Below are 14109 nucleotides of genomic sequence, written 5' to 3' on the forward strand. Positions count from 1 at the left end.
TCAGTGTGTTGAGAAGAGGAGGCAGGACAACTCTAGCTACTTTACCATGACAACACACCTGCTCACAATTCCCCGAGTATCCGGCTCAAATCCATTTACCTCACTGAAATTTATGGGAATGCCATTAATCAATTTCCGCACCGCATTCTGTCCTCAAGTGTGAGTGCCTTGGCCAGCAGGAGGCAGTACAATACAGACGTGGGGACGCACACGAAGCCTTAGAAAGCTGCAGTTAGATTAGCTGATTTCACATAGGATAAAACTGCATTATTTTCTGTCTACATGTGTTGCTCAACACAGCCTGACATTTTGACTGCGGTTCGAGGTCACCGTTTTGCACGCTGGTTTGCACCTACCCATCCAGACACTATTTAATTTATAATCAATTAATACAATTTTGATGCAAAATCAGGCTTGCTGAACACCAGAAAGCAATTAAAAATGTTACAGAATGCATATATACATGTATAGATGAAAAAGCCACGAGACGAACCAATAAGGAGGGTCAAACCACGACCAAGCTTGTGCATTAAAAGTTGAACAAGATTAGCAGCTATTACGCTCAACATATTCCATGCAACTGTCTTGACAATATTTCACAATTGAGGTTATAATATGTGGCACTGCTAGGACAACACTGCCTCTTTCTATTAGTGGTCTGAGGTAGATGGGGGGTGTTGGTGAGTCGAGACTTCAATCTTGCTCTTCTACTAAACATCATTTAAAATAGCCATCAATTCAGCTAAATCTTCTACACAAGCGTAAATGTGTTTAATGTGCATTAGCTATAAAACATGTTTTTATGTATATATATATATATAGGATTTCTCCATATCAGATTTTAACCTATTGCAAGAAGGTCTGGAATATATCCCTCGCAATAAATGGGTGTTGGTTCACCGTTTGAAACAGCTCCAAGAATCTTACAGAATACAGATTATCCAATAAATCACAACAACAGGACATTTCCAAACCAATCCACATTTCATCTATGTTGGCATGTGTTCTGACAGGTTACGTGAAAAAAAAATAGGGGTGACACGACTGAAACACAATTTCTCACCAGACAAAGGTTGCTTGATTTGTCCTAACAGCATTCAGGTTACTTTCGGCCAGAAAATGATTGCCACTGTAGCTTGCTAGGCCTCTCATGTTAAACAATCACCAGTCATTGGGGAAAAAGTGATATGTCGAATGGTGAATGGAAAAGCATATTATTGTGGCTTGAGGCAAGCGTTCAAATTCAGACATGCAAGTTCGCTGCCTTCACTCCATTAAGGACGGTAAAGGTTTCCCTACTTATGAAAGCAACTCAGTGTGCTCCTCAATTTCTCATGCCACATCATCTATGTCAATTCTACGTTTACCTGCGTTACGTTTACTTGCAAGGAACGGGCTTGACTGGCCCGCAAAAAAAAAACCTTAAAAATCAACCCCATCAATTATCTGTGGGGTGGCACTGAAGACCTCACAAATAAGTGAATCTCTACGACCCCCCCCCAAAAAAGGTACGAATGCACATAAAAACCTTAAGTCTTTCCAGTTCAGAAGAGTTTATTTTTAAGCTGTTGTTTCTACCAAAGGGGATTTTGGAGGGTCCTTATCTTGTTACATTTTCACTTCCTGTATAAGAAATGTCTCAGGTCCCACTACTTTAGTCTGTGCTCGACAGGAGAAAAGGCTTTATGAACTGTTAAATGGCTCAACCTCTTACAACTGAAAGGCTGACATTAAATGCAAGTTACTGCAAATTTCATGTATACAGCGTTTGCAAAGAACAGAAGCACAAAGATTAGGGAGCCAAAAGCCAATTCAGAATTTCAGATTCACAGCCAGACTATAATTGTTATTGTGGGAAGCTGCGTCTGCTGCATCAATACAGACACAGCAGTTGCCTAGGTGCGTTTTGTGAGAAAGGCACAGGCAGATCATTCCTTCCTCTGGAATTATTCAAGAAGTTGCTAAAGGGGATTTCAAATGTCTACTCTTAACTTGCATAGGGTTTTCACTTGTTGCATTAGAAACCCAAAACGGGGAGGTGGGTGTATGAATTGAAATAAATTCAATCTAATTCATGCAATCAATACCAAGCATTACAAGAGGAACTTTAAAAAAAGATTTATTTAAAAATAATAATAATAGTAAGTGGGTAGTCAAGTGCTGCCTAGTGTATTGAATAGTCTGGAGTCTAATAGTGGTGACAAAACTTAAGAAGAATGAAAAGCACTTACATTGCCCATGTACTCAGACAGCAGATCCTGAAGAGCCTGGCGCACCGAATTGCATTCAGCCACAATTCGCTCCCTGCGGTCATCCCGAGTGCATGAAGAATCAGCCATGAGGGCAGCACCGCTGATGATGCTCTCAAGACGTTCCTCCAGGGATGGACGAAAGCGCTCCTCACTAAACGCCAGGGGGTCCACAATGATTTGTTTCTGAGAAACGAAAAGAAGAAGAAAAAAATGTCAGTGTATTATTCAGATGACAGAAATGTGGTTCATTAAGCACCCACGATCACAGCCCTATCCAGCCCCCTGCATTCCATCTAATCTGACCTCCTCTGCTTCAGTGTCATATTGCCATGGCAACAAGTGCATCAGAGACAAAAAATAAATGAGGGGTGCAGTGCTGGTGATATGGGGCTGACTCATCTACTAAATTTTACCATGCTCGTCCATATTAAGTAATTTGACCCATCACATACCATGGGAGAGATAAGACTTCAAAAGAAACTCGCATCCTGACCAGTTACCATAGACAGTAATGCAAACATATACTTAAGTGACAAGCACAGCAGTGCAGCTGCGATCAATTCAATGTCCTGAGAAAGAAATTACCTGGATGAACGAGAACAACCACAAACAGAAATGCACAGACGCAAGTCAATACTAGATCTACTTTTGTATATTACTTAATTATTATTAATTGTCTGATATCATCACATAATTAAATAATATACAAAAGTACATGCCTAAAAGGCCCACCCTACACTGAGTATCAGGATCGATACTGAATGATTCAGGCCATTTTCAATTTTACGAAAACTGGAACACAATTTTGGCCTAAAAAGAAATTATCCCCAAAAAAATGTATTCTATAAAAACGCTTTAAAAAAAAAAAAAAAACAAGGATCCTCCATATTGGAAATTTTGTTGCAAATAAAAAAAAATAACTCTTTACTACCAATAGTAATCATTACTTTCCAATAAACACTACTGTGACGCCTGCTAAATTCTGTGATTAATGAAGTAGTGTATCATACAGCCATGGATATACAAGTGCCAGCAACGCAGTTGGCATCAATCAAGAAGGTAAACAATGTCCCATTGAGAGAAACACAGCAAGTACTGCACAGCTATGCTAAATGGTTCAATAGCTAAATGACACGATAAGAGCTTGGAACTTGAAATGAAAATGTATTTTTAGAATTCTGTGATGACTGTGATGATTATCTGAACAGGATAAATATGAAAAATTATTTTGTAATCAAAATCATGTCTGATAATGGCTTCATTATGTGCATTTATCACCCCACACAACATTAAGATGATTAGCTCAGTGTCCCATCCTGCTATTAACTTTTTTTTTTATTGTCAACATATTGACGATTATGAATATGATGTGTCAAACTTAGCTTAAAACAAACTTTATTTGCCTTCAGTACCTGTTTTCTGCCATACAATATAAAACTAGATGTGACTGCAGATTATTTCACACTACTCAGACATTTCATTTCTGACAACTATCCTATTTTTTTTTTTATGGTTTTGGTTTACAATTCAGCCAGATACATACAAACACAGCAGCGCCCTAATCTAACATATGTGCTGAATCCACAAACAAATCATGGGACCCCAGTAAATAAGTCATTCTGCAACCACTTGTACTCACGTCAAAATTGTTGAGGGCATATGCCAGCTCTCCGCCACCCGCCGGTTGATTGAGTGCAGAGTCTTCTGTGGCAGTGGCCTGAGCAGCATTGGAGATGCCAGAAACGGCATGTTGCAGTTGCTTGTAGATCAGGTCACGGTTGGCCTTGTAGGCAGCGACGTCAGGATGCTGCAGGCAGGCACGGGATGCCGTGTACAGCATGGGGATGTTCTTCTGAAGAACACCACGGGCAGCAGCCATTTGGTCCTTGTGCTGGGCATCCTTTAACTCCTAAATGAAACGCAGAAGGCATAAAAGGGACAGGGTTAAAAGTACTTATATGGGATATACTGGTAAGGCACTTACAATATTAGACCATAAACAGGCCTGTCATGCCCTTACATTAACTGTGACAGACTTTGTTCTGGGTGACCTAGATTTATTTCTGTCCCTGGCAGAATAACATAGTCATAATCAGGCCATTAAAAGATGCCTTTGTAATATATTGTTTTCCTATTCAGACTTGAGCATTGCATTGTTTTATTGAACAAAAAACCTACACGAGGACTCACTTCCAACTGAGGCTTTTTTTTTTTACAACTTCATTTAAAAAAAACTGACACAAAAATACAAGTGCATCTTGCATATCCAATGACAGTGAAGTATAACCCCCCAAAAAAAACGCAATGTACTGTATACATTCTAATTTCTGACTGTACTGTACCTGTTGTCTCTTGGCTGCCATGATATTCAGCTTGTCAACCTCTGGCTTCAAGGCCTTATATTGGATCCCCAGTTCCTGTTCTGTTGGTGCATTCCGCACTTTAACGAGGCTGTCCTCCACCTGAATTTGAGAGAAACAATGCTCCAATTAATTGTCTGTTCTAATAGACTAATAGTTTTAATGCTCCGACATGTATACATTTTCATTTGCATTTAAAGTATCAATGACAACTCAAAAATATTCAGCTGCAGTGATCATTTAGGTCCACATTACAGATACGCCCAAAATAGAATGTACAATCTGACAAATCGGGATATTTTTAGCTGACTCTACATTTCATCAAACTGGCCTCATCTCTCAGCACTCCAAACTTTAATCCGTTAATATCCTACATTTATCTGCTTTCAAACATACTCCACACTCCATAATGGGTCAAAAGGGAAATGTATGTCATGGAGTCTTTCTCACCAGTTTAAGCTGGAGCAGAAGTTTGTAGACGTCGGACATGTCTGCCAGAACCAACAGATGTGTGACAGCCGACAAGAGGGCTCTGGCAGCACGAACCATATTGCCCCTCTTTACAGAAGAGCAGGGGTCTTCAGCAAATTCTCCAGAAGCCTGCCTCATTGAATCACCTGGGAATGGAATACATCTGTGAGCATGTCGACTTTGGCAACATTTTAATTACAACTGCCTTGGCAATTGAAAAGCTTATGTTTGGCATTGATATATGCATACCGTCTTGACATGGTTATTGAATTCAACCTACATCATCAAGCAAATTCAGCCTTTGTAACTGACAGCATAGATACATTTCTAAGTTTGTTTTTACCTTTTCACATCGAGTCAGCATATTGTATGTTTTCCTTTTTTGTATTTCAGTTACGCGTTTGTGTGATTAGGCAATTAAAATGCACACAACCAAGAAACAGCGCCACACATTTCATCTTATAAAAGCATTCTTTCGATATTTCTAATACAATTTCCAAGAACACGACGCAGGTCAAAGTCCCAACAAAAGGCCTGCAATCTTGTTTGTCCAGCACCATGATTTGTCCTACATTGGCATATACGGTTGACTGAGCGCATATTGACTTTGTCGGCTCACATTATGAACATCAGTACATCTGTCAATAGGTTACATTAATGGAGTAAACTCAAAGGATGTACCAGTATGGGCCTAAAATACCTTAAAATCCATTATATTATTAATTCAGAAACTGCTAGCAATAAAAAAAAAAAATAATTTAAATGGACAAAAATAATACTTCTACAAAAGTAGATACAGATGGTAAAATGTTCACACACACAAATGGCACAATTTAAGAATTCAAGCTAACAATACTGTAAAAAGTAGATGTGTGATAATTTCAGAGGAAACCTTTTCAAATAAATCACTCCAGAACTACCTACAGGCGCGGCGCCCGTGCCTCGTCCATAGCACCTTTTTTCTCTCTCGATAATTTCACAGTAATCACGCCAATTTAAAGTTATTTATAGTTGTGTTGTTGTAACCTCCAGCAACGAACGTCCATCGGCAGGTCGGCTTGTCACACTTCCGTGTTTAAGTTTCCATTAGCTACGCTTTGTCGTCTGTCAGCAATGAATGTCGATGCGGAAACACAAAATAATGCCCTTCGTCGCGCAAAAATGTTTTTGTTTAAATTACTGTACAAAGTATTTAGATGTAAAAATCGACTTTAACGGGGAAATATGACTCAAGTTGAAATTCGGGTTACATCGCCAGTGTAGGAACGAAACTCCGCCTTAACCTGAAGACTTTCTGTATTCAGACTTTTTTTTTGGTAAAATGTGTTCAAGTAAAAGTTGAGTACTAGTCATAAATGGCAAATTAAATAATATTTTGACAAATCCACAACAGTTTTTTTGCTCACCCCAGTTTATTGAATCATAAAAAAAAATAGTTAAAAAAATGGAAGATAGTGGAAAATGCATTACTAAAGAATTGTGCCCTTTTACAATGAGACTTAAACTTGCAGGACTTAAATAACCACAAGTAAGACAACTAGACAGTTAATTGAAAAAAAAAAAACATTCAACGAGAGAAATGCCATTTTTATTGACTAACCAAGTGCATTAGCTCACTTGGCAATGGGCTTGTTTTGAACTGAGAACCATTTTATGTACGCATATAAATCAACAACACAGCTTTAGGCTATCATCCCCTCCTGTGAACCAAATCAATAAGGCTATTTTCAGGGCGAAGATGGCAATAAAGTTGTACTTTCATAAACCTCTGCTTTGATAATGCTCACCTGCAGCCCATGAAAATGTACGAGTAGACCACTCAGTAGGCCACAATAACAGCAATGCAAGAAAGAATCACAGGGAGCGAAGGGCAAGATAAATGGAACAAGGATATTAACGAACCAGAATGGCAAGCAGTTATGGGGTGCCTTCAACGTGGAGGGAAAGTGCTACTTAACCTTTAGTCGAATTTAAATTAAATCTAGTGGGAAAAAAAACATCCATTTCAACTTGAAATCTCTGGAAAACAAACATAAAGCCCCTGGAACAAGCACATATTACACGCGCACAGCCATCCTTGATAATGTCATCAATGGTTTCTTACATTCTAACAGCTGGCAGGTCACAGCTGGGTGGAAAAGGTTACATGAATCCAGGGGATGGCGGCTTTCTCAATGGTCACATTATCAGTCCAGTCACGCTCCACTGAGCAGCATAGCATAGCTGACGGCCGGCACGAGGCACCAGCAGAGTGGTTGCATTCCAGCCGTGTGACAGCTTACTGCAACTACAGTAACAACACTGCGGAGTGTGTGTCACAAAGGCTAACTGGCCACATGTCAGCCACCTCCAACAAAGTATTGTGGGGGGATAGCTAAAACAGGGGCACGTATAACTTGCTGGCTAACTTGAGGGGACAAAGACACACTAGCGCAGCTGTCACCTCAAATGGAGGTAACAGTTGGACTCATGTCTAAATGGTCTGGGAGTATGCAAAAAAACAGAACCAGGGTTAATTGGAACGTGCTGTAACAAGACTCAACTTTCATATGGTGGGACTTCCATCTTGTGTTCAGCTGAAAACTGCTAAAAGAAACCCAGCAAGAAGACAGATCCAATCATCCATTCTCTGTACCGCTTATCCTCACGGGTCTGATGGATCCTTTGGCCGGCAGACTGACAGTGCAGTAACACCACCCACCAAAAACAGAGCACAATTTTGAAAGCAGGGACTTAAAGAGGGACAAAACCTAAATAATTCCATGAACTGTAATTTGTACTTCACAAAGCAATACTAAACACTGTACTATTAGTTCCCCTTCAGAAAACAGTCTCCACGCGTTTTTAAGATTTTATAGCAGTGGATGAAATGTCTGTAAATGTTAAGAGGTAACAGTGACACCTTGCTGTCAACAAAAATGCAAGGATACGTTCCCCGCCCCCCTGAACGGGTACTTTAGAAGCGATTATTTTGCCCTTGAACATTCTGAGTGCAGTTTGGCAGATAGTGAGCAGTTCTCCAAGTAAGAGGCAAAATGTGCTAGCTACATGCTGTTTACTTGTCACTCCAAGTTAAAGTTTACTGTATAATTGAAAGAAAAAAAAAGAAGAAGAAAAAAGAAGAGAAAGCTACCTAGCTTAATGCTAACAATGTGAATCACCATAGACACATCAGGGAGGAAAAAAATGTTTTCTACCTGCTGGACCAAGCATTTTTTACATTGGTCGGCCACTACACTATATGGTTATTAGTGTTTTTGTATTTTTGGGGTTTACAAATAAGTTAATTTATCCAAATTACACCTTCTGTCTTTGAAGTTGCACCATTCATTATAATTAAGGACTCACTCTCTCTCTCTCCGTACATGTGCGTGTAGAGCAACACGACAATGACATTTGGCAAATTCACTGAGGAAAGTCAAAAGTCGCAAATCAGGTACTCAGAAATGCCAACACTCAAATTGGAAGAGACACCAGCGCTGTGTGTGTGTCTGTCTCAGTTCTCCGAAGCATTTCAGAGAGCTGAGATGCCCTGCGCGTTGTGCGCGCTTTCAGTTGGGGAGTAGCAGGGGTGGGGGTGCGAGTGTTGGGACACGGCCAGTGTGTCGCAGCAGTGACCGGAAACGACGTTGGTGTATGACTTCCATGGAATCGACCCCATTCTGACTTGCCCAACAAGTCAACTCTACAATACTTAACCGCAATTTTTAAGATGGCTGTTCTACATATCAATGGTAAGTAAAAGTTTTAGTTTTAAAAGTTCATGTATTGTGGATCACCAATCAGTCACTCAACGAACCGTTAATGGCAAACCTATAGTTTACCTGTTAATAGGGGTGGGTATAATTGTTCAGTTGCTAAGACTATTAAACTGAGTTGAAATAAGTAACTAATCAGGGTGCTTTTGATTCAATCGGATCTTGTTTGTGGTTTGAAGAACGTAACATCATCTACACAGACATCTACCACAACTTATTTTTCTCTAAAGTCTCCCGCACACTTGAGCCATCTGCTGAGCAAAATGTCATTCAAGACCGTTTGCTCAGCAAGCAAGTCCGATGTGTGTAATTCGCAGTTGGTTTCCTGCCTCACAAGGCTGAAAGATTACCAACATGTCGTTAGTTTTTTGCCTCACGAGGTCAAAAACTGTGCACTTCATGAGCTATTTGCTTCAGGCATAAATTTAGGTGGCTACTTTAAAACGCATCCTAATGACATGATTCCAAGATGGCGGGCCACAGAACACCAGTGTAAACTGAAGAGTAACATTTTATCAATGTTTTCGTTTCAATAATAAAACCATACAAGGAAAAGTTTGACAATACAGGCCAATTTTACGTAGCGGCTAAGGTCGTCGGGGGCTGCCATCTTGAAATTATGTGAATGGAGGATGCCTTTTTGTACAGGCCACCTGAATTTCTGCCCACGGTGCATAGCTCAAGCAATGCGCCTACTTTAGGTTTTTCACCTCGCGAAGCTAAAAAAAATAAATAAATAAATAAATATGATAGACACTTGTCCAAGTCTCGTGTCGCAGAAAACGCACCAAAAGTTATTCACACAGGACAAGATTTCTATTCAGCCAACGGTCTCAAATGACTTTTTGATGTTTGATTTTGTTTTAATTTTAGATTGATTTTGTTCAATCCTAGATGGTCAGAGATTTTGCCGTTCCCAATACATTGGCCTCATAACTATAAACTAATATTGCACAAATATATTTAACAGTGGCCATCGTCCTTTTCTGACTCACCAATTGCAACACGGATAACTCAGATGGGACTTTTTCTGAATTTGCATTGAATTTCTGTGGCAACCGGATTGCAACACATATGCTTATAGGCACAATCCACATTTGCCACAAAAAAAAAAAACATGGCTGCTTAACTAAACTGCTATTGGAGTAGTGAGCCGAAACTCCGAATCAGGTTCATCCTCTCTTTACAAAACACTGAGGTCATATGAACATTAATACTGTGCCAAGTGTCGACCAAGGTGTTAACAGTGCAGTTGTCACTCCACATGTGCCCATGACTGGTTTATTGAGCATACACATAGGAAACGCATGTATATACCTTGCTTGCGGACATCTTCTACCGCAGCAGTCAGCTCATCCTTAAGGAATTGGCTCTCCTTTGCAATCTTCTCTCCTTTTTCCAGGAAGTTCTGGGTGGCGTTCTCCACTGAAGCTGCCAGGACATGAGCCTTCTTGGAGCGTCCCTTCTTCTTGTTAGAGGGGCCTTTGTTACTCGAGTTTACCAGAGTGGTGACCTACGGTACGAAGACAGCAGGGTAAGAAAAGAAATGTTATGGTTTCTCCAAACTGATTTGATTGTGAGTACTTCCAGTAACAGGTATTCAAACCATAATTTGTCTTCAATGAACATGATCAAAACCTCAAGATTATTTGATGCAACCTCTGAAGGCAAATGACCCAAGGGCATACAAATAGGAATTCTTTTTTCCCCCCGTTGCCATTATGCAACAGTTGCTTAAAATGCTTGTTTGGCAATGCATCACATTGAGGTAACTGCTGCCTCAGCCATTTCAAATGCTTTGAATGTCTTTAAACTAAGGGGCACACGCTTGTTTTCCACACTAGCTCTGCTTCCCATAGCAGAAGCGCACAGCCAGCTGGCACAAGCACTCGTTGTCGAGCGAGGCGGAAGGAGACGGCCAAGAGATTTAGCCCACTGGTTGTTAATCTACTGAGTGTCCGGCTAGCCATTGGTACAGCAGTACAGTGGATATACTGGGAAGGGGGGGTTACTACACACCACTGTTCAAATCAATCTTGTTGGGATGTTCCGTTCTTGTTAATGTCACTGTGGTCCATATTTTCTTCACTTGTTGATGACTGCATTGGAAATTCTTTTGTAACCTTATCCTGACTGATTCCTTTGAATAATGTGATGCTTCAGATGCTGTGGAGGCTCCGTGCGGACTATTTTTTGTGCTGCAAGATGTAACTAAAAAATGTCCCAAAAAAAAAAACAAATCCAATGAGGAGAGCATCTAAACTTTAGATAAACTTCAGATATAAATTGATTTTGCAATTCTAAAAAAACAATAAAGGTATATTGCTCAATTTTGGTCTCTATCTTCACTGACTACACTGTAGCATCTGTGACTCTGAATGTGTGTGGAATTAATGGGCGGATTCCTCCTGGTAGGATTTAAAAATGAACAGGGGGCGTAGACTTTTGTATCCACCGTATATTGTGTGGGATGAATGCTCACTCACTAAACCGGCTTTGTTTTTTGAAATAAATAAATAGGGCGACTAAATTGAGATATTCCATACCTGAGGGGTAATTTGACAATGCATGTCAGAGGCATAGTGTTTTAAATTGTTAAACAAACAAAAAACAAAAACACTTGATTTAGTAATTCATTCAGATTACTTTCAACTATGTTGCCTTTAACTTCAAAGGGGTAAGCAAGATTGCACACAGGCGCTATTATTACCTGTGTGACCAGGGGCTCGAGCAGCTTCTCCACTGCCAGAGTCCTGATCTCCAGACTCTTCGGGTCCCATTTGAAATTGATGTTCGCAGTGTTGATGCTTGTCATGTCTGGAAGTCTAAGATGGGAGACAAAAGTCACATCAAAGAGCACAACATGAAACAGAATTTATACTCCTCTCTTAACAACAAACAAACTGAGTGATGAAAGAGATTTTACTGCTATTGCATCGATTTGGTATCTGGACAAGAGGCGCGGAACAGTCAGGGAAGTCTTGGGGCAAAATAGCATGGACATAAAAGTTGCTCACCTATAGCTTGAAAACAATGTCATTGCTACAAGCCCAGAAGGTTGTTATATTTGTCTGCAGTTATGCTTGATTGTAACTTACACTTTTGGTGGATAACTTAATAAAAATTGAAATGAGATGGCTTGAGGGGATGGCAACATTGAAAAATCTGAAAATGGCCTGTTTATCTCATCTCATTTCCATGCTTAAATATTGCTTTATTTTCACATATACTACTACTATAATAGATAGTTGAAACATATAAACTATTATTTATTTCAAACACTTCAAATTACATTACGGTACAATAGTAGTATTAGTATTAGCGGTAGTACGATATGAGCATGTTCCCACCAAAGAGTTTTGCAAGGATATCGACTTTTCAGCAACATACAAATAAATGCACGGATGAGATTTATAAAAAAAAAAAAAAAACACTTTACCTTTAGGCCTAAATAATAACACCAGCAATGTTTCTGTTCAGCTGAACTTACACATCGGCTAAAAAAATACATATTATATATATTATACTGATTAGTTTACTACTGTTGTCAGCAAAATGCTAACAATTAGCTCAACTTGCACCTTTGCGGTTAATTGAAATCTAAGTAAACGACACTCATTTTGAATCATTACAATTGGTTTAAAATGGGGAAGTCACGCGATCAAGATCGTAGTTTGAAGAATTACATGTTAATGTGTCATTCTTGCTCATTTACCTTACCTGCTAGCAGTACTTTTGCTAAAAGCCGACACCTTGCTAAAGCTAATGCTAGTTGACAAACAAACGCAACGCAAGAGTTCTTCCGAACGCTACGATTTCTACCTAAATACCAGCTAAACTGTTACAAAGTACTCTCGAACGGTCCACATTCCATCCTTTCAACTTCAACTTTGCGACGCCAATGACTTCCAAGAATGACTTTTAACTCACTGATAACAATTCGTTCGGAAAGTTTCAAGATGGAGGAATGACAACGCTTCGAAGTTTTTCCTCCCTTTTCGCTGCCCTCGCGGACGTGATACTTTTTTTTCCCCCACTCTACTGACGCACTTTACAAGAAATTTCTCTTCAAAACACTCAAATAAGTAGAAGTTTAAAGAGACTCTCGGCAAAACGTTACCGTGAAAGTTTCGTTAGAGCTGGTTTCGCTGGCGTAGACTTGTTTCCCAACAATGGTCGAGACGGAGGGGGGATTGGGCGGTGACCGAGTTCCTGAACTTCCTGGCAGCCAGACTAGCATGGAACGTCCAACTGGCCCGCAAATGACGACTCGTTTCGGGCGTGGCAGTAGCCGTGCCTGTCCATATATGGATTAATTATTGCTTCCATGTTTCCCAGGCCTGCACTCGGGGTCGACCAACCTGCGAAATACGTTTGGACTTGTTTTCTTTTAAAATTACAAAGGATAGATTAGCTGCGCGTTTAGGGAGGAACTTGTTATGTTATTGTCCCTCAACAAGGAAGTTAAAGTTAATACACAACGGATATACAAGTATTGAAAAAACAACAACATTTGTGTCAGTTTAAAACATGAAAGAAGATGTAGCTCTTTGCAAAAATATTTAAGGTTTATGGATCAGAAAAATGCTCATGCTTTTGAAGTTGTTGTTTTTTTAATGACTTTGATTTATGTGTTTATGCGGTGCTTCAATTGTTTGTGTTGTATTTGATGTGAGTTGGGGGAAAAAAGCCAGTTCAAAACATTTCTTCCTGTTCATTGGTTTACACTAGTTTGTTTGTTTATTTGTTTGCTTAGCTGTCACATATTACTCATATTTGATTCTGCAGTTTGCAGGCGCTCTCTCTCTCTCTCTCTCTCTCTCTCTCTCTCTCTCTCTCTCTCTCTCTCTCTCTCTCTCTCTCTCTCTCTCTCTCTCTCTCTCTCTCTCTCTCTCTCTCCTTTTTTCCCCCTATATCTCATCTTTATTACCATGAGCCATCATCGATCTGCGGAGGTTGAAAAAAAGTAACAAGCCCACTATAAAAGTAAGGAGTAGATGACACAGACATGTTTAAAAAATAGTAAAGTAAAAAGTCATTAGAAAAATAAATACATGTACCAGAGGCGTGCAGAGGGCAGGGCCAAGGTGGCTGCGGCCCCGGGAATCCATCCCGACCATTGACAAAAATATTTTGGAGCATATCCCTTGCCGATAGTGGATGAATGCGCATGTAAAAGGGACATCTGTTTGTGATCGAGGGGGCATAAACTGAAAAAGCTCCTTAGGGGGCAACCAAACTGGCCGTTCGCCCTTGGTACAGATAGCC

General features: G+C 40.0%; 1 protein-coding gene across 1 annotated transcript in view; it reads right to left on the minus strand.

The window, feature by feature from the left end:
• Positions 1–13128, minus strand: part of ctnna1 (catenin (cadherin-associated protein), alpha 1) — a 46273-nt gene extending 33145 nt beyond the window's left edge. The window contains exons 1-7 of the mRNA XM_077577932.1: positions 12962–13128; positions 11552–11666; positions 10159–10354; positions 5063–5229; positions 4595–4714; positions 3892–4161; positions 2232–2435 (exon numbers count right to left, since the gene is read on the minus strand). Of these exons, the coding sequence (XP_077434058.1) occupies positions 2232–2435; positions 3892–4161; positions 4595–4714; positions 5063–5229; positions 10159–10354; positions 11552–11656 (1062 nt within the window). The 5' untranslated portion in view covers positions 11657–11666; positions 12962–13128. The remainder of the gene's footprint in view (positions 1–2231; positions 2436–3891; positions 4162–4594; positions 4715–5062; positions 5230–10158; positions 10355–11551; positions 11667–12961) is intronic.
• Between the last annotated feature and the right edge of the window lie 981 nt (positions 13129–14109).

This window comes from Vanacampus margaritifer, chromosome 10 (assembly GCF_051991255.1).
Source record: "Vanacampus margaritifer isolate UIUO_Vmar chromosome 10, RoL_Vmar_1.0, whole genome shotgun sequence".
In the NCBI taxonomy this organism is placed as follows: domain Eukaryota; kingdom Metazoa; phylum Chordata; class Actinopteri; order Syngnathiformes; family Syngnathidae; genus Vanacampus; species Vanacampus margaritifer.